We start from the raw sequence: 17,786 nt of genomic DNA, 5'->3' as shown, positions 1-17,786 counted from the left end.
CTGATTGAGATTAAGATTATTTTCAATACTCAGGGGAATCAGATGAGGCAATACTTTTCCAGCCAACTGTTCTTTGGTGATTCCCAACTTCTTATGAGTAAAAGTACATTTGTAAATACCTGATAGAAAAGAATGAGACAAATTTTATAGTTCAATACCACATATTAATAGACATTAGGAAAATACTGTATCTACATGAAATCTCTTGATAATCAGTATAATTACAAACTTTTTCTTGCCAGTGCCTAGAATGAGAATGCTCTTACATATGGATCAGGATGATTTCAGCTTTATCACCAGTTTTGATTTAAACACCATGACATATTTATCATGAATTCTTTTGGCTTAAGAGCACATTTAATGTCAGCGTAACACCAAAAGCCTTAATGCAGCAGCAAGGTTACAGAATGACCCTCTATACTGAAAATATCTGAATATATATGTTCAGACTTCTCACTCAAACTTGAGACCTCTACTTCACAAGTGTGTGAGTGTAGGTCTTAAAGCTTCATTTGCTTAACTAATTGGACTTAACATATTTGAAACTTTAATAATTTAATTCACCTCCACCTGATCCTTCCCTATAGTAATTTACTCAAATTTCAAGACTCTGCTTATTACCCCTATTCCACAAAGCCTTCATTTGGTAAACTGAGCACATTTGTTTCTCATTTGGTGACTGTTGTGTTCTGTGTATAATCCATATCCTTAGAACATACCATATCCTGTCACTTTCCTGTTAATGTATACTTCATTTATATACTCAAAGAGTAACTTTATTGAACACCTACTAAATGCTCATTTACTAGGCACTTATTTGCTATGCTCATTACTTTTCCCTTCCCATTTCTCAGTGAATTCTCATAAGACTCCCATAATGATGCATTTTCATCTTCATTTGACAGATGAAGCAACTTTTCAAAGTCATTCTAGGAACGGACACAGCCAGGACTGGAGCTAGGGCTCTTTCTGCTATGCCAAACTCCTTCTCAAGAAGACTAATTTCTTTGAGCCTAAAAATTTCATACCATATCCCATGTCTACAGAGGTCCACAATAAATTATTTGCTGACCATTCCTACAAATATTTACTGAGGACTTTCTATAGGTATTATAGTAGGTGTTAAAAATACACAGCTGAGTAATTTGGTTTTTCTTCAAAATTAACAAACTTTAAATTTAGTAAAAAGTAAACTTGTTAATGTTTTATGATTCTACAATTATGTCTGTTTCCAGGAGTATAGCAGAACCTCAGCATTTCCAGACTAGACCATCAAAGCTTTAACTAATAAACAATTTTAGAGTTTCTTGACAAAGTAATTTGTAATTATGCTGATAGGATAGAAATGCTGTAAGGCTGATATGCTTTATCAGCACATCACTCAGTTGTGAAACATACTGGTTAAGATCTGAACATATACAAATTAAAAACCAGCTCTACCACTTATCAGTTGTGTTTTCTTGGATAACTAACTTAAACTCTGGGCCTCAATTTCCTTACTGTAAAGCAGAAATAATAGTACCTCTCTGACTGGAATTTGGAGGGGATAAAATGAGATAATGCAGAGAAAATAGTATAGTACTTTTTACAAAATGGGTACCAAATAACCAACAAGTATTACTATTAAGACTGGTATCAGCATTTCAAGCAGCTTAGTTTGCCTCTCTTATTTGGTATCATTTTACAGGGAAAACTACATGTGATCATGATTATTTGTGAAGCTAGGATTCCCAAATGTCTAATTCTTTTGTAAATGTCAAGGAAGGTTCTACAGTTTTTGCTAAAATTAACACAAAGAAGTTATATCACAGTATTTATCCCATCATTCTTCAATTACTAAATGCCATATACTTGAGAAAATGATACCAAAGGTTTTGTAATTTGGAAAATTCACTTGCATGACTATAAAACAAAAAAGTAGCATCAAATGACATTAAGTTTTCAGCTACCTAAAATTCCCATGAGGACTGCAGGTTCCTTGGATGGAATCTGTTGTAAGAAGGGCAGGATATCATCAAGTACAAACCACTTATCCAAGTATTCCAAAATCTTTCCTAAGCACACTAATGAATTTACACGAACCTATTAAAAGAGGTAAATTGCATTAGTCATTTAAAGTCTTTACAATCTAGAACAAAATGTTAAACTATAAATTTAATCTTCATATGTAAATATATATGTTAAAATTTCAATAAAAGTAGGTTTTAAAGCTTTCGTCCTTTATTAACATAAGAAATCCACATATTTATTAACTCCCCTGGACTTGTTTCAGAATTTATTATTGCTTTACCAGGACACTGGTACTAGTTAGCTAAGGGATGACTTCAATTTTGTATCCTTTTAAATGAAGTGATTAGGATTAGAGAAGCTTTACTATACATGTATTTACTAACAATATTTCTTTGGGGATATCTGAATTATTAAAAGGGCTACATTCTCCTACCAAGTGACCAATTTTACTAGGCTTCAAGTAGTTTATTTATAACTCAGATTTAATTCATTCTTAAATATTTCAACATGTGAAAACTATATTTTACCCTACATAAAGTTTTCTATTTCTAAGTATATCTTTAACACAGATACTTAAGAGCTCTTTTATCAAAATTCTATATATTCACTTGACAATTTTGATAAATACTTCACACCCTATTTTTTTAGCTTGAATATGTTAAGATAAAATACTTAGAGAAAAAAGACAAAGCAAAAAATACACCACACTGTTAAATATAAAAAACTGATGGTTGCCAAAGGTGGGTGGGGGACTGGAGGCTGGGTGAAATAAAGGGGATCAAGAGTATATTTATCGTGATGAGCACTGAGGAACGTTTAGAATTGTTCAATTATTGTATTATACATTTGAAACTAATCTAACACTGTACGTCAATTATATTTCAATTTTTTAAAACTAGTATCTTGAGTCAGGATCCTATCACTTAAATTTCAATTTCCAAAAACAAACAAACAAAAAAAACCCCACAAAACTAAGAAAAGCAGAAAATAATTTAGTTGGTTAAAAACAAAAGCATATCTACAAGAAAGATGGTAAAATTTTTTGAAAAAGTATAACTGTTTTCTGAAATTCAAACATAAGGGATATTACAAATTCAAAAAGATTTCTAATTAGAATTCTAATTAGAATTCTAACAAATTGATTTGTTCTTAGAATCAGTGTTATAAAAGGATTTGCTACATTCTTTATGTGTGTGTGTATGTGTGTCAAGTTAGACATACTAGTTTAATTTTTTATTTTTTTATTTTATTTATTTTTTTTTAATTTTTTTTTAATTTATTTATGATAGGCACACAGTGAGAGAGAGAGAGAGGCAGAGAGACATAGGCAGAGGGAGAAGCAGGCTCCATGCACCGGGAGCCCGACGTAGGATTTGTTTGTTTGTTTGGATTTTTTTTTAATTTTTATTTACTTATGATAGTCACAGAGAGAGAGAGAGACGGGCAGAGACACAGGCAGAGGGAGAAGCAGGCTCCATGCAGGGAGCCCGACGTGGGATTCGATCCTGGGTCTCAAGGATCGCGCCCTGGGCCAAAGGCAGGCGCCAAACCGCTGCGCCACCCAGGGATCCCAATTTTTTATTTTTAATATAAAATATTAGTCATGTAAATCATGAAGAAATAGAACTCTTGGAGCATTTTACCTACCTCTGTGTAGAATTTATTTTTCTTTTCTTTCAGGAAACAGTATTAAAATACAATTCTAACTTATAACGCATGTTTCACTAATTTCCCAGTTAGAAATTTTTAACCTTAGAGATCTATGTCTATGAATGCAATTCACAACTCACAGTTGTCCCTCTGAAAATAGGAGCACTATACATGATATAAAAAATGCAAACCCACTCCAGGGTTACTGCTCTAAATAAATACATTCAGTGTAACTCTTTGTAATCATGTCTTTAATGGCTCAGTTGGCATCTTAAAAAGACATCCCCAGGCATCAATTCAGATCAGTTAAGTATCAGTGCTTCCCACTCGTTCTGCATAAATACTTAGAACTGAAATAGAACATGTACTTTGACATAAGTATGCTAAAATAAATCTATGCCACCATAAAATACAGTACGACTTATGGGGTTTTTTTAAGATTTTATTTTTTTTTTATTTTATTTTATTTTTATTTTTATTTTTTTTGAAATGTTATTTATTTATTCATAGAGACAGAGAGAGAGAAGCAGAGACACAGGCAGAGGGAGAAGCAGGCTCCATGCAGGGAGCCCGATGCGGGACTTGATCCGGTGACCCCAGGATCACACCCTAGACTGCAGGTGGTGCTAAACCGCTGCGCCACCAGGGCTGCCCTATTTTTTATTTTATTTTAAGTCATCTCTATAACCAACATGGAGCTTGAACTTAAAACTTCAAAATCACGAGTCACATGCCCTACTGACCAAGTCAGCCAGGTGCCTACAGATTTTTTTTTTTTTTTTTTTTGCCTACAGATTTTTAAAGGGCATTTTGAAAATGAAATTTTAAGCTGTATTGTATTACCATCTATTTCAAAAATTCAATCATAAAATTTAGAAAATTTCAGGGAAGAGAACTGAATTTCAAATACTTTTAACTTTTATGAAGAAAAAGACTCAGAGGGCTAGAGTAACTTGCCCAATGCCACAGGTCAGTTAGTAGCAGAGTCAGAATAAGAACTCGGATTTCCTTTTGTTTTTTTTTTTAAGATTTTATTTATTTATTCATGATAGAGAGAGAGAGAGAGAGAGAGAGAGAGAGAGGCAGAGACACAAGCAGAGGGAGAAGTAGGCTCCATGTCGGAAGGCTGACATGAGACTAGATCCCGGGACTCCAGGATCATGCCCTCGGCCAAAGGCAGGCGCTGAACCACTGAGCCACCCAGGGATCCCCAAGAGCTCAGGTTTCTTGACTTCATTTCACACTTGTTCATTTTGGTAAACAATGTTATTTTTTCCTATTTTGGTGTTGTTTTCCATCTCAGAACCTTTATACAACCCCACCACCACCACCCTACCCAAAAAAGAAACCCATGAACTAAAATGGATTAGATCATTATAAGGTAAAATGCCATTTAAATTGCTTTTGTCTTAAAAATAAATAAATAAATAAATAAATAAATAAATAAATAAATAAATAAATAGCTTTTGTCTTAAGTTAAAGCTTAAGCCACAAATGCTTATATTTAAATTTTCATTGCACCTAAGATAGAAGAGATCTCTAAAGAACTGTATTTGCAAAATGCAAATTTAATAACATGACCATTATCAAACATCAATACAAAGAACTGATCAGATGAACAAAGGACATTTCTTCCTCTTTTCCAAAACTGCTATTTGAAGGGAATGTTCAATGTTACCTCTAATAAAGAATTATCTGTGGATAAATTCTTATGATCTACTGTCAGAGAAAAGGCTGGGAATATATATTCTTCCCAATATGAGATAATGAGAACTGTTACTTATTGTTATTTACTACTTCCCTGACTACCAACTATTAACTCTCAAAATTAAAAAAAAAAAAAAAACTCTCAAAATTCTATATTCAAAGGAGTCATCTGCCTTTGTTTTTTTTTTTTTTTTTTTTTATTTATGATAGTCACAGAGAGAGAGAGAGGCGCAGAGACACAGGCAGAGGGAGAAGCAGGCTCCATGCACCGGGAGCCCGATGTGGGATTCGATCCCGGGTCTCCAGGATCGCGCCCTGAGCCAAAGGCAGGCGCCAAACCGCTGCGCCACCCAGGGATCCCAAAGGAGTCATCTGCCTTTGACCTAGATTTTTGAGCACAAGTATTTCCCCCCACTTGTATGCTTATTAATGTATTGCTTTACTGTACCCTTATTTTTTCTAAAGTAGGCAAGTAAGGTGGTAGATAAAAAGTACAGAAATAGATGACTAAAAATAAAGACAATTTATAAAAAGAAGCTGTTCAAAAAGTTTTTAGGCTTATACACCAAGTTAAACTCTCATGATTATTTTAAAACTACCAACAAAATAAATTATGAATTAAAGCAGAAAAGTATTAAGAAAGAAAAATTACTCAAATTTTCTATTGGAGAACTCAAAGTTAAGGGATGGGAGGTCAGGGATGCAATATTGCAAAATTATGTATCAGGGAAAACTACAGTCACTGCTCACTTTTATAGTACTATATAAAGGTTATCTACAGCTAAGATGAAATATATATATATATACAAACTATAAAAGGGTTATTTAGCAATAAGAAAATAATTTAAAACAATAAGAAGTTAAAGAAAAGCAAAAATTAAAATGCAATTACTTACAGCAAGAGAAGACGTTTGTAGACATGCATTTTTAATTCTTGGAATCAAAGCATTTTTCATGGATGGGTAGTCTATAAGATTCGCAAAGGTTGGAATGATGTTTAAACAGAGTTCCTGTTAAGAAAATACACCAACTCAATCTTAAGGAAAGATTCTCTTCACCTTTTCTCTCACATATTAAAAAACATTTCGTATTTGCAAGGCTAATTTAATTTGTCACATAGTTTGAAATAAACTTTCATGTACATTATATCATTTACTCCTTTCAATAACTATTTGAAAGAACAGTTATCATTAGTTTTCAACTTTACATATGAGGAAACAGACGCAAAAGACCATCCTCAAAATCATGCAAGGTCATATAAGCTAGCATATGGTAACAACATTTCCTTGGTCGCGTTCCTAATTTCTTTCCCTGATAACACACCTCATCATTTATTATTTAAAAATGGGAACACCTAAGTTTTGCTATCTTTGAGGGACTAGCAAGTACACATGACGGACAATGAAGTACAATGTGACATAAAACTATTCCTCTTAAATAAGGGATTTCCTAGCTGTTAACATATATCCTTATGACAGAATATAATACAAACATTTTCTTTAATATATTTTAAAAGATAATTTAATTATACTGGGGGGAAATGCAATAAGATACTATTATATAACCCCGATTTTGAAAATGTGTATGTACCTGTGTCTGTCTATAGGCTTAGGGAGAAAGACTCAAGGATAGATCTGGAAATGTTAACTCTGGACATCTGGAAATGTTAACTCTGGATATCTCTGAGAGAGGATTTTTCTTTTCCTTTTTTTTAATTTTTTATTTATTTATTTATTTATTTATTTATTTATTTATTTATTTATTTATGATAGTCACACAGAGAGAGAGAGAGAGGCAGAGACACAGGCAGAGGGAGAAGCAGGCTCCATGCACCGGGAGCCCAACATGGGATTCGATCCTGGATCTCCAGGATCATGCCCTAGGCCAAAGGCAGGTGCTAAACCGCTGTACCACCCAGGGTTCCTGGATTTTGATTTTCTTTATATTTTTACATACTTCCAAATTCTGAAACTTAAGCAAGTATAAGTCACAGAAACAGGAAAAGGTTATTTACAACATTGTTAGCCAATGCTGGCCCTAATGTAAATGACTGTAACTGGGAACTCTGAATAAGAAGCTAAGAGGAAAAGAGGGGGGGCTAGAAGAAGGGGGACTAAATGTGGCATAAATATGTATCAGGGAAAGAGCTGGACAAACTTTGGTATGCTTAAAGACATTCATTTGTCGTTAGCAGAAAGAAATGAATTAACTACTAAGAATTTGTTATCAAAACAATGGCCACATATTTTATTTGCTTTATTCTCAGATTTCCAAGAGGCAGATATAAGAGTTATATATTTATATCCACTTAGAGCCACAATAAATAAGTGGGTGACATAACTTGAGGATAAGAAGTACAAGCTACAATCACACAGGACCATTTTCCACAGATGGGAGAGAATACGCAAGGATGAATAGTTCATGAGACACTGTGCCCTGTTACCAGAGGCTGTGTCTGTAGGGAAGGTCAGCCTTTAATTCAAGACAGTGGGCATGCATGTGCATTGTACTGTATAATCTAGCAGTAGGTTAAAAAGAGGCAAATCTTAAATTATGTCTAAATCATTTAGCTAAAGGACGGGAGGAAGAGCTCTTCCGAGGAAATACAATCAAGAACCTATGAAGGAGACTGAAAGAAATCAAACTCAAGGAAGTTATCTGCTCATTCTCAGTATTCTCTGTCTCGTAGTATATACTTTATAACTGATGGTGGAGAGAGGAGAATAAACACAGCTTCTGTCTTTAATTTTAAAGGTAAAAATGTTTTAAATTGGTTCACATATATTATTCCTGTTCATGCCTCTAAGCATCCTAACTTTGGTAAACCATCTCTACTTTCCCAAATACTTTTCTAAACTCTTTAGCCTCTTAAATATTTTTAATCAAATTTCACTTTATAAATATCACCCCAAAAATGAATTTCAGAAGTTACTTTCTAGTCTTCTACTTGCATGAAACTTGAAAAGATGTTTCTTACTCTTGCTCTAGGATTCTCCCAAAGCTTATTAGTCTTTTAACTTTATCAGACTCCACCGAGCAATGCTGATACTAATTAGCTGGATTGGTGACTGAAGACTTATATTGAATGATACAAGAAATGCTGGTTTGGAAAATTCAGCGAAGTTGCACAGGTTAATCTGGATTAAATATTAACTATTTTAATAAATACTTATTGGCCAATACTGATTGGCTAAATGAATCCCCTTAGGAAGAAAAATGGGCTTTCATGCCTTTTCTCTCTTTCTTAATTTCACTGACTATAATTTCACTGACTAATTTCTCTCTTTCTTAATTTCACTGACTATAATTTCACTGACTAATTTCACAGGTTGGTGACCAAGGCCTGTGGGGAAAGTTTTAGGAAGCAATAATTCACAACTCCTTTGGAAAGAGCTAAAATGTAGAAATAAGTACACCTTCCCTAATCCTCTCACGTCAAAAGCATAACCTTATACGGACAAAATTTAACATCAATTTCACAACTTTGAACAAAAGAACTTAGACAAAGACTGAAATGAGTCAAAAAGTGACCTTATACATGTGGTATTAGTTTCACTTCACTTATTCTTAAGTAATCTCTTCACCCAACATGGAGCTCAAACTCACAACTCTGTGATCAAGAATCACATGCTCTAATGATTGAGCTAGCTGGGTGCCCCTGATACTAGGTTCATATTAGTAAAAAAAAAAAAAAAAAAAGGCTTTGGTCAATAGCTTTTAAAAATTAAAATTCTGCTTTTCTTTACTAGGATTTCTATACTGGCAAAGAAACTTTAAATATAAAACCATTTATGCAGTGAGATGTTCTTAAAATAAGTACTTATCTTCCAAAGTAAAAAGAAAAATCAAAAAAATTAAACTTTAATAGTGATCCAAAATTATTTACCATATAGCCTTACAGAACCAAACTAACTTTTAAGCAAAGCCAAAGGACTAAAAGTTTTGGCAAAGTACACAACAGTTTAACATCACCTTTGTCACAAAGCATGACTACAAATGTACATTAGGAATAGTCACACTAAATTACTGTCTGGTTTTCTATCTACCTGCTACACAATTAACTTCAGTATAGAAGGAACACTTAGAAGACTGAGTTATCAAAGCATGAAAGAAAATTATAATTATGGGAGTACCTACTTAATGTTTTCATAAAAAAAGGCACATGTATCTTTGACATTTTCATTCCTATGTTAGTTAACCATTTAGGAAGAAGATACACTGATCCAAACTATAATAAATCAAATCTTCCAGAATACAACATTTTTGATAAATGAAAGTAATGAATAATTTTACCTCATTAATACAGGTATTTGTCAATTGATTCTTTAAATTAATTGGGAGCAGATACAGTAGTAGATACTAAGTATACTTTAGTTAACAGTAAACCATCCAATTCAATGGATTCATATATATCACTATTGAGTTTCATGTAAAGGATTTTACAAATCAAACCCAAGACATACTTCTTTCTTTTGCCTTAAAAATAAAAAATTTTTTAAAAATCAAAATCATTATTAAAGAAAAAAATCAAATATTATACCTGAATTTGAATGGAAGGAGCCTCTAGTGCTCTGTAAACCATTGGTAGGACACTGTTCTTAATCTCATCAGGAGGAGTTTTGGTTAGTAGCAAATCCATTTTTTGTAAGAAAATTAACAAAATCTGTGTAAAAAAGGGGAACAATGTATTAAAGTCTAGAATTTATAAGATTTCACATATGATAAAATTTAAAGTATTTTCAGAAGAGTTAGTTTTATATCTTGACACTCACCATGTTGCTAGCCTGAAGGCATGGAAGACAAAAACATACAAATCAAGTTTCTTACATATTCAGAAGCACAATATTTAACATCTGCTCTCAGTTTAAACATTTAAATGAAGACTAATTTCCTAACTCTCATGTATCTTCAGTAATACGTCACATACTCATAACTACCACTATCTGGAAATCTACTGAATTAAAAAAAAGAAAAAAAAGAAAGCCTGAGAACAACAAAGTCAGGTATCCCAAAGTAGTAAATTTACTTGGCTTCTAAGATTAAGAGCAGAAGAAAAGGTACAGAAATGAAAGGGACTGTCATGAAAAATTCTAGAAGGAAACAGTTTTTGTTCCAGATCACTTGTTTTCTCACCTAGCTGCCACTCATACCTATATTATAAGGAACAAACTGTCCCTTTTATTCATGCAGAATACTGAGTGAACATGTGGCTGCACGCACCACTTTCCTTCCTAATGTCCTGACAGGTTTGGGGAATTCTGCTTCAAAGCCTACAGTTCCCTCACTGCCCCTTCTTAGCCATAGGAACTCTTGCCTTACTAGCACAGACTTCCTTCTCTCCCCCTCCTTTCAAAGGAAGGGCCATAAAAAACTTGTCATAGAACCATTAAACCAAGTAGTTGATGGTTTACTAATAAGCTCCTGCCATGCAGTGGCAAAAACATGTAATAATATTTACTATATATCTAGAAATTTCATTTAATCTCAACAACACTTTTGCTTTAGAAATGAGCAAAGAGAGGCTTTAAGAGAGTAATGATTTGTCCAAGTCATACTTCTAGTAAGGATGAAGAAGACCAGATTCAAACACAGGTGTGTGACTCTACTGGTTGTAAATACAAGATTACCTTGAATCTGACAAATAAATATTACAGTAGAGTCTACATCAGAGACTAATTACATTTTCACTTACAGTACACACACATAATACACATATTACTTCCACGGTGCTGTAAGCATTTTCCTTCTTCTGGTGAAACTTACTTGTTACCAGTAAAATAAAGAGAAACAACTGGCATAATAAACTATCTACAAATTAAAGACCCTAAATAACAAAACAAAACAAAACAAAAAAGCAAATACTTAAAAGTGCAGCAGAAAAATAACATCTCTTTTCCCAAACCTATAACTTTTAATAAGGCCAATAAGAAGAGTATAACATCTCATTACAATTTATTTTCTGAGATGGTAAGTTATGGAGAGCTATAGACATTTACTTGTAAAGTTTAATTATAATTTTAACAATGGTTCACTTCAAACACACACAAAATTGCTTCTGACTAATGGAAAAGAAAGTCTCTTATACTTACCACATTTTTTAAGAAGTCGCATACCCATTCCTTCCGTTTTCAATGATAGTCATCATTGACTAATATCATTAAATAATAGGAAAGAGTACCTATACACATACCTGGATTGGCTCCTGCTGTTTAAAGACAGGACCAAGTTCAGGTAGAATTAATTTGACATACTCTTCTTTGGTGCATTCTTCGGCAATCAGTAGAACATTGGGCAAAACAAAAGGTACCATGTCAGGGTTTACAAATTCTGAAGTCAAACAAGGCAAAATTCTCTGCACAATGACACGCTGAAAGGCAAAAATGTTTTCATAAAACTAAATTTAACTTCAGGTCTTTAGTATTAATATTGAAGTTACAGTCTAAAATCTCTAATCCCTAAAAATAATATAATAATAATAATAATAATAATAATAAATAAAATAAAATCTCCAATCCCTTTGGGGAAGATAACCATATGATTTACGGTTGAAACTAGGACATTTTGGAAGTAAATTGGGGTGCTCCTGCTAACTATGTCAGGACAAAAGAAATAACTTGGGAATGTTACAGATAGAGGGAGACATATGGTCACCATTCCTTTAGGAAATCTTCCCTCATTAGTCTTTATTAACATGTTTTCTCCTCTTCATTACTCATGATTCATAACACACAACTTAAACACTGTTCTGTACTGTTAATTGTTTCACGCATGTTAAGTCCATCTAACAAATACTCTAGAGCTTTGAGAGTGAGAACAGTGTTTTAGGTTTCCTCTTTATTCTCCATAGCATCTAAATGAAGGGCTAGACAAACAGTGCATAATCAATGAGTATCTGACAGATCAAAGACTGGAAATATTTTTGTAGACAGGAATATCACCAGTATTCTGATCACTGATTTCTAATGCCTTCACCAACATTTTTTATATTATATTACACTCATGATTTAATAAACCTGAGAGGGCAGTTAAAGGAATTGGAGGGCAGCCCCAGTGGCGCAGTGGTTTAGTGCCGCCTACAGCCCAGGGTGTGATCCTGGAGACCCTGGATCGAGTCCCATGTCAGGCTCTTTGCATAGTGCCTGCTTCTCTCTCTGCCTGTGTCTCTGCCCCCGCCCCCCTGTGTGTCTCTATGAATAAATAAATAAAGTCTTTACAAAAATAAATCAATAAATAAATAAAAATAAAGGAATTGGAGAAGCTAGTATCAATACAGAAGTATCCCCTAAATTGCTGGTGAAGCAATAATCTCCACAATGACAGCTTATGGACTTCTCTCCTGATATTTAGTGTCCAAGTGCTACCTTTGCATAGGTAGTATTCTAATTCTTTTTATCTATGTGATTTTTTAAATTATTTTTGGACCCTGTCAAAAAGGTCCACTAAATTTTCAGCTTCAGTCTGTAGCCTTCTATAGTCATTAATGCACCTAAAGCAAAAGTTACATTTATTTCTTCTGCAAGAGTTATTATATAGTAAACATAATCTTGACTATAATTAAAAAAAAAAAGTTCAACAACAAACCTTGGGCATTTTTGGTAGAACTTTTGGGAGTCCTTTGAAAAACTGTGATTTCTGAAGATTATCTCTTTGGAATAAGGTATCAAAATACTGCAGCGTTACTGCACCAACATCATCGAAGAAAGGAATCTAAAAACAGGGAAATAAAATTATTTTGATAAATATTAAAGTACTTCTCATACCTGAAACTGCCATAATATAGTGAAAAAATATTCAGATACATTTAGCAAAATACTAATGACCATTTAATAATTCTTATTACAAAAATCAAAATAAGGAAGTAATAACCAAATTTATTTTCAAATTCAAACTTTCAAGTCAGTATCTATGAGCTGGCTAGGCAGTAACATTTTACCTAACTAGTAGATATTGAAAGATTAATTATCTTGAAAGCATAAAGAATACCATTTATCTATTAAAATCCACACTTACATGAGTAAATTAGAAGGCTATGCATTCATGTGTCCAGAATTTCTATACCTACATGACTATTAGACCTCTGATTATTTGAAATCTTAATTTTATATCAGAGCAATTACATACATAAACTAACTGTTTAAGATGAAAATAAGTTAAATATTTAACACATTCAAGGATACTCATGTTATTTGGGGACTCTACCTGACTAAATCTTGCTTTAGAAACCCTTAATCTACTTTTAACTCGTTGTCCCTCCACCTAAGGCAGAAATTCATGTGTACTCACCTTTGTCATTTGATCTGCATCTGGTCTTACAGTTGGAGTTACATTTAACAGCAGTTTTACATGCTCACGGACTTCCTCAGGTATATTTGAAAGTGAACTAGATCCTAAACGACTCAACTATTTAAAAGAGTGATAATATTAAATGTGAATATAAAATATTCAAAAAGATAATGCATTTATAGTCAATAGTCTATTTTAAAAAGTCTTTTTTGAAATTTACTCAAAAATATGTTAGAATGAACAAACCGCTAATTCAACTGTAGCAAGATAATTAAAATACTAACATTCAATACCTGAAATTGTTTCTATTACTGAAACAAAATGCCCAGCATTTTAGATCATAGTTCAGTATTCAATCTAGTAAATAAATGCCACAATTAAAGTTGTGATCACAAATTTCAGTCCTCATTATTTACAGAATTACTTTTGTTACGTTGATTTTATGCAAACTTAAAATATAAGATATCATCTCATTTTAGAGAATTTTCTGAACACTTTTTTAAAACTCAAAGAAACACTTAAACATTTTTAATGCAAGCAAATATTTACATATAAGGCAAATTACCTGATCCAACTGCCTACTAAAACTCTTGTAAATATCTTGCTTGTTAACTTCAAATATAGGTTTTCCTTTATTAAATACAGCATACATGACAGTTCCTAGTGAGTACATATCACTGGCTGTTTCACAGCTCACTGAAAGTATGTATTCAGGAGCCAAATATTCAGGATTTGGAAGACACAATGATGGTAAATTTGGGTCCCATTCTTTACAAGGAAACTTAGGCTACAAAAAGACAGAAAAGGGATTATATAGACTACATATCTCAAATTAAAACAAAAAACCACTATCAAACAAACAGTAGCAACCTAGTTTTAAATTTGTACTCAGTCATGCAAGTAAAAATATCACCACCAAAAAAAAAAAAAAAAAAAAAATCACCACCACCTTCAATCCTGAAATTCTCAAATTCTCAAATCTGGAAAGGACACTAAACAGACTGAGAGATATGAATAAGAACTCTTGCAACCTGGGTGCCTGGGTGGCTCAGTCCATTGAGCGTCCAGCTCTTGATTTTGGCTCAGGATTTCAGGGTTGTGAGATCGAGCCCCACAATGGACTCCATCCTGACCCCAGGGCCTGCTTGGGATTCTCTCTCCTTTTACCCCTGCCCCTCTGATTGCTCCCCCCGCCTCAAAATAAATAAATATTTAAAAAAAAAAGAACTCTTGTAACCATCAGATTATTGGGGGTCTCCTCCAGCAGACAAATTATCACTACAAGATGCAGTAAGAATATGAAAAGGTATAACCTATGTCCTACGATACACAGGCTTCAAGTTTTATGGACTCAGGTTATTATTTGGAACTTTATTCTTTCACTATCTAGCTGTGTGATTTAGTTAACAGGTTCAAAAGGTTGTTGTAAGATTAAATGAATGCATGGGAAGAAAATGGACCTACAGTGTCTGACCCACAGTACATACTCAACCAATACTAATTCTTTCTGCTTCCCTTAAAAGTGTTTACTTGCTAGAGATGCACAATGTTTGTTAGTGTATTTGACATCCTCAGGAAAAAAACCTACTTAACCTGATAGTTCTCAAATTTGTTTACTTCATGTGGAGGTTCCTCAAAGAGTTAAAAATAGATCTGCCCTACGACCCAGCAATTGCACTGCTGGGGATTTACCCCAAAGATACAGATGCAGTGAAAGACCAAGACACCTGCACCCTGATGTTTTTTTTTTTTTTTTAAATCTTTATTTATTTATGATAGTCACACAGAGAGAGAGAGAGGCAGAGACACAGGCAGAGGGAGAAGCAGGCTCCATGCACCGGGAGCCCGATGTGGGATTCGATCCCGGGTCTCCAGGATCGCGCCCTGGGCCAAAGGCAGGCGCCAAACCGCTGCGCCACCCAGGGATCCCCACCCTGATGTTTATAGCAGCAATGTCCACAATAGCCAAACTGTGGAAGGAGCCTCGGCGTCCATCGGAAGATGAATGGATAAAGAAGATGTGGTATATGTATACAATGGAATATTACTCAGCCATTAGAAATGACAAATACCCACTATTTGCTTCGAAGTGGATGGAACTGGAGGGTATTATGTTGAGTGAAATAAGTCGATCAGAGAAGGACAAACACTATATGGTTTCATTCATTTAGGGAATATAAAAAATAGTGAAAAGGAATAAAGGGGAAAGGAGAGAAAATGAGTGAAAATATCAGTGAGGGTGACGGATGACAAAACATGAGAGACACCTAATTCTGGGAAACGAACAAGGGGTAGTGGAAAGGGAGGTGGGAGGAGTGTTGGAGTGACTGGGTGATGGGCAATGAGGGGGGCACTTGTCGGGATGAGCACTGGGTGTTATGCTATATGTTGGCAAATTGAACTCCAATAAAAAAAATTTTTTAAGTTAAAAAAATTTTTTTTAATTTAAAAAAAATTTGTTTACCTCTAGCATCCTTTACTCAAGTAACACTACTGTGGAATTAATGAACTAAAGAATACTCTTAGGTAAGATGAACACTAGAAATTTTCTATAAAGCTATACATTTAAACCTACATTGTACCACATAGCCTGTTTCTACACATTTATCAGACATAAATTCTCTTTTTTTTTTTTAATTTTTTATTGGTGTTCAATTTACTAACATACAGAATAACCCCCAGTGCCCGTCACCCATTCACTCCCACCCCCCGCCCTCCTCCCCTTCTACCACCCCTAGTTCGTTTCCCAGAGTTAGCAGTCTTTACGTTCTGTCTCCCTTTCTGATATTTCCCACACATTTCTTCTCCCTTCCCTTATATTCCCTTTCACTATTATTTATATTCCCCAAATGAATGAGAACATATAATGTTTTAGACATAAATTCTCTAGTCCATTCTGGATGTATCATAAATTTCCACAGCTTGAACAAAATCAGAAGACTGGGGCACGTGGCTGGCTCAGTCAGTAGAGCATGCAATCCTGGATCTCAGGAATGGGAGAGTTCAAGCCCCACGTTGGCTGTAGAGATCACTCAAAATCTTTTTTAAAAAAAAATTAGAAAACCTTCATTACCTCTTGTTCAGAAGGATTGGTTGATGATACACAAAAATCAAAGCCCATTATTTTCCAGGCTCCACTTTTATTCAAAATTATATTTTCAGGTGTAATATTTCCATGGACCATTTTCACACTGCTATGCAAAAATGACAATCCTTCAGAAACCTGTAAATGGGGCAGGGTGGGGAGGAGAGATACTTTTACATTAAATAAAGACCCTCTCAATTACAATAATAAAATGTCTCTTAAAAATAGTAATTGCTGCTTCTCTCAATAAAAGATTTTTTTTATATGTCAGGGAACAATTTAATTTCATCATAAACGCAAAAGAGTAGATATTCTCAGTTGCCACAATGATCTAAGCATTAGTTGGAAGATCCCAGTTATAAAACCAGAGTACAACTCTTTATTAAAGTTCCTTTCTATATGAACATAAGTAAAATCAAAGATAATTTAAAATCACTTCTCAATACAAACTTACTCAGTTTCTGTATTTGAAATGTGAAGGAATCTTCAGTTCTCATTACAGATAGTAAATATCAAGGGACTCTTTGTCAATTTGATTCTAATTCTTGATACTTTTCTGTATTTATACTTCATATTGAAATTCAGTTTTTACGAATTGTGCTTAGTTTTCATGTTAATTGATGGTCACATATTCTCAAATTGGTTTAGTATTTGGCCTTTTTAATATTTGTACCTGAGACTACTATGGAATTTGTTAACCAAAAATGAAGGCTGGATTTCTGTTTCCAGGGGTAGATTTTGGCAAACTAACACTTCCCGACTTGCAGGACACCAGTCTCCCAGGTTTCCCCTCAACTCCACTGGTCACTGCTGGTTCCTCCTCAGTCCCCTAAACTCGTGGACTCTGTTTGGACATCTGAAGTGTTCATCTACTCTTTCTCAGTGTTCCCACAACATTCAATACCATCCAGATGTCGACTGTTCCTACATTATCTCCAGGCTGGGCCTCTATTCTCAAGTCCGGACTTGATTATCTGACTGCCTTCTTGACTTCTCTCCCCTTGAATGTTTTATAAGCATCTCATTTTTCAAAGAATCTAAAACTGAGCCT

The 17,786-nt window shown here is 34.0% G+C and overlaps 1 protein-coding gene across 3 annotated transcripts in view; it reads right to left on the bottom strand.

Moving 5' to 3' along the window:
- Positions 1 to 17,786, bottom strand: part of SCYL2 (SCY1 like pseudokinase 2) — a 63,420-nt gene that overhangs the window by 12,728 nt on the left and 32,906 nt on the right. For all 3 annotated transcript variants that reach the window (XM_077846012.1, XM_077846014.1, XM_077846013.1), the window contains 9 exons: positions 16,724 to 16,873; positions 14,216 to 14,437; positions 13,651 to 13,767; positions 12,949 to 13,074; positions 11,558 to 11,734; positions 9,908 to 10,030; positions 6,264 to 6,377; positions 1,950 to 2,082; positions 1 to 119 (listed from right to left, as the gene is read on the bottom strand). In XM_077846012.1, coding sequence (XP_077702138.1) covers positions 1 to 119; positions 1,950 to 2,082; positions 6,264 to 6,377; positions 9,908 to 10,030; positions 11,558 to 11,734; positions 12,949 to 13,074; positions 13,651 to 13,767; positions 14,216 to 14,437; positions 16,724 to 16,873 — 1,281 coding nt within the window. The remainder of the gene's footprint in view (positions 120 to 1,949; positions 2,083 to 6,263; positions 6,378 to 9,907; positions 10,031 to 11,557; positions 11,735 to 12,948; positions 13,075 to 13,650; positions 13,768 to 14,215; positions 14,438 to 16,723; positions 16,874 to 17,786) is intronic.

Source organism: Canis aureus, chromosome 13, assembly GCF_053574225.1.
Source record: "Canis aureus isolate CA01 chromosome 13, VMU_Caureus_v.1.0, whole genome shotgun sequence".
In the NCBI taxonomy this organism is placed as follows: Eukaryota; Metazoa; Chordata; class Mammalia; order Carnivora; family Canidae; genus Canis; species Canis aureus.
The sequence above is the reverse complement of the archived record's forward strand: the minus strand, read 5'-3'. Positions and strand labels throughout refer to the sequence as shown.